At 40.2% G+C, this 3,741-nt stretch overlaps 1 protein-coding gene across 1 annotated transcript; it reads left to right on the top strand.

Annotated features, from left to right (window-relative positions):
- Positions 1-1,410: 1,410 nt before the first annotated feature.
- On the top strand, positions 1,411-2,568 carry LOC134288909 (uncharacterized). Its single transcript, XM_062854839.1, has 2 exons — positions 1,411-1,702; positions 1,800-2,568. The coding sequence occupies exons 1-2, from the start codon at positions 1,666-1,668 to the stop codon at positions 2,072-2,074; spliced, it is 312 nt and encodes a 103-aa protein (XP_062710823.1). The 5' UTR covers positions 1,411-1,665; the 3' UTR covers positions 2,075-2,568.
- Positions 2,569-3,741: the final 1,173 nt, after the last annotated feature.

The following is a 3,741-nucleotide window of genomic DNA, read 5'->3' as shown; positions in this document are numbered from 1 at the left end:
CATGATGCTACCTTTATCAAAAGCTCGCAACTTTTTCTTGCTATATTTCCATTTTTTTCAATATTTTCTTTTAATATTTTTTTTAATACTGGTACAATAAAATTAGCCCTTTTCAAATGTTAGTTTAGGAAACTTTTAAAAAATCTAAAATATAGGTAAAAAGTACTAATTAGATGATTTTATTATATTATGAAAAAGGTCGAACCAACCCTGGGAATTTTTCTGGGAAAGTGTGATTCGCTACCAGCCCTGCCCTGCCAACTCAACTTCTCGCCTCTCCTCTCGCAAAAGCGCAAACAAAACACATACAAACCTGTTGAAATGCCGCAACTGTTGAATGATTCAGCACTGCACCACACACTACATTTTCTCCCGTGAGGAAAATGCGGAAAATTCACGCAGCTGAGCGTGAATTTTCCACATTTTTCGCACACAAAACTGCTATTCGGAATTTTTCACCGCTGACGACCGAGCTGACTACAACAAAACTTGGCTGTCATCGATACACACTGTTTCGGAATTACTCAAAAACCCAAGCAAATACCCTTTTTTTTCAAACGTCCAGACCATTGAAAAACAGTACATTTCAATGTTACTGATACATTCTATTGTAAACTAATGGTTTGAACGCTGAATCCAACAGTAACAATGAATTCAAATGTTAATCTATTGTTTGGGTATGTAACCATGGAATCTAATGTAAATCTTTTGTAATCATTAAAAAGAATCAAATTTTAAAAATACTGTACAATACATTCACAATAGAAAGCAATGTTAACATAAGAATCTGTGGTTTTTCAATTGTTTTTCCCATAGCCTTAATTGTTCGTTTTTATCCGGGAAGCTTCCTCTATATGTTAGAGTTCATGTATCACAAACAGTTGCTGTTTTGTTGAACAACAAGACACTTGAAGCTTCTAACTGTAGAAAACTGTGTGGGTCATTCATACCAAATCGTAGCAATATATGATACTGTTTAGTTACTGTTGAATGATAAAAAAAAAACATTCGTGAGAAAAAGTTACAATATAAAACAACATTCTGTCAAATGGTTTGTACGCAGTACACCCACACATGAGAAATTCAACATATGCTACTCATATTTAACAGTTTGGGATACTGTGGCATTTATTAGTATTTGTTAGCGCTGTGTGCCTACAGTAATAAAGATACACGCCTAAAAAAATAACGCTGAGACAGTGCAAGTTTAGCATTGAATCGTCATACCAAGCTGTTTTTCTCTAATGTTAATCAGCCCTCTAGTCACTCAAGTAAATAAAAGTGAAACAAATTAAATGTTACATTGTTTCTCCGTTTGGTATATGGATGTTTTTTTAAAGTACGATGATTTTTGATCGTTATTATTGAATTTTAATTCGCGGCCACTGCATCACTTTTTTAAGCGTGTATGTTTTTGCTGCATCAGCATCAGTGCCGTGCTCGTCAAAGCAAAAAAGCGTCTGTTTTTTGAAGTGTCCTGCGGATTGTTCGGGTGCGCAAAAAAGTTCCGTTCCGTTCCCCCTGCTGCTGTTTCCAGAAGACGCCGGCCGGCCGGTACCTACTGCTGATGCAATTTAACAAAATATCAACACGCGACTTGCATCTCGGCTCGAAGAAAAAAAAAACTGCGAGGCGGCCAACTACGTGAACGGGAAGGCTGTTGTTATGGGAAGTCCGAAACACCCCATCGGTGCTGCAAAAAGTAAGTAAGTCTAGAACAGTATTAAATTAGGATATTTTTTTGATTTTGTTAGTTAACATTGGAGTTAATTTATAATAGTGATTTCATCTAATTCCAGTTTTCGAAACTATCCATAAAACCATGAAGATCGGCCGCCAGGTGTCGATCCACAAGCACCACGAGGACCGGAAGATGTGCGTCAAAGAGCGCTTCAATTATGAACTAGCTGAAACGCGAACGACATCGGAGATTCCGGCCAGAAGCGAGAAGCGCAATGCCTATGAACAGGTGAACAAGAAGCGCATAGCTCGGAATGTTCGTGGGAAGGAAACGGAAGTGGAAGCTACGGAAAGGACTGAGCAGCAACCACGACGCCGGAAACAAGTTGGATGAGTTCGTGTAATGCAAGATCTCTCTTTGCATTTCGTGACTAGGACGGAAACGGAACCAAGCAGCCCGATGGCAGTTGCGCACACTGATGAAGTACGAACCATAAAGAGTGGTTGAGTGAAGCATCTTCCCGTAAACGAAACCACCCGGAAGAGAGAATGGCGTGTTCACTTAAGTTATATCTTCAAAAAGTTTATGATTGAATCTCGGATTAAATTTAAATCGGTAATAATTATATATGTTGTAATAAATATGTATCGTATTTAATATTTTTTTTATTTAGCTACAATAATGCAAGTAATGACACGCGGGAAAATCTCATCTCAGTTTAAGCACATGGAGCTCAACTAAATCACGTTGAGCTGTATGCTTGTTTAGATTGAAAGGATTTTTCCGTTCGTTTTTACTTGTATTATTGTATCTGATTCAATTTATTAATCAATTGTTCAATAGTACAAGCATAACAGAACCGTAAAACGTATTGTTATTACAACTGTACGAGAACTATATATTATAAGATCGGCACCATTGTAATAAAGATGATGTTTTCCTTCAGTGTAGCTCTTTACTAACACACAAACGTGCATTATCGTAGGGCCTCTCATGTACAGCTAGTTAGGAACTGCGTCAGTCGATATGTGTACATCACACGAAGAGGGTTGCGCTAAATAAAAGTTCTACCATCAAAGTTGAGTGATTTTCTTAAAAATATTACATGGTGTCAGAAGTGCAACGAATGCCTACCGTAGTGTTGTGCTTCCGAAGATTGAAAATTGAAGAAAGTGATTGAAGCGGAGGAGAATTTACGTGCGTTGCGGTCAGAAATGGCGTCTGGATTCGACATGCGTTTGCCACAGCCTCTCGATACAGCAAATCTCGCAAAGGAATGGCCCCGCTGGAAGCAAGCGTTCGCCATTTATCTGAGAGCGAACAACAAAATTGGAGAAAGTGAAGAAAACAAGATCGCTACGTTTTTGTGGCTCGTTGGGCCGCGCGGGGTGGAGATTTACAATTCTTTGTACCCAAATGATGGAAGCGTGGAGAACATGTTCGGACGTGAGCCGGCGGCTGCTGCTGATGGTGCGGATGATGACGTTTATGATGCTGCTGGTGGTGGTGGTGTTGGTAACGGCGTGGACGACAACCAAAACCGTACACGCACACTAACGGAGGTGATTCTGGCGTTCGACAACTACTGTTTGCCACGCAAGAATGTGGCAATGGAGGCGTTCAAGTTTAACTTGATTGCACAAAAAGAGAAACAGTCTTTCGGCGATTTTGAGACGGAGTTACGCACACAGGTGCAATATTGCGATTTCAAGTGCTCCGGCTGTCAGTTGTCGTACTCTGACCGAATGATCAGGGACAGAATAATCATTGGTGTGCAAGACAAGAAGTTACAGTTGAAGCTGCTCGATGGGAAGGATGATCCACTGCCAAATGTCATTGAAACCTGCAAGATTTTTGAGGCGGCGGCAGAAAATAGACAACTACTCGATCGAAAAGCAGGACCATTGGAAGTGAAGACAGTGGAGCACAAGCCTAACGAAACAAAAACACAGGATGAAGTCGATTCGCTCTCCCGCAATACTTGCTACAACTGTGGGAAGTTTTATCATCGGAACCACCGTAGAAATTGCCCAGCTGCTAAGGCCGTGTGCCACATCTGT

This window comes from Aedes albopictus, chromosome 2 (assembly GCF_035046485.1).
Source record: "Aedes albopictus strain Foshan chromosome 2, AalbF5, whole genome shotgun sequence".
Taxonomy (NCBI): Eukaryota; Metazoa; Arthropoda; class Insecta; order Diptera; family Culicidae; genus Aedes; species Aedes albopictus.
Note: the sequence above shows the minus strand (reverse complement) of the source record. Positions and strands in the feature narration are given on the sequence as shown.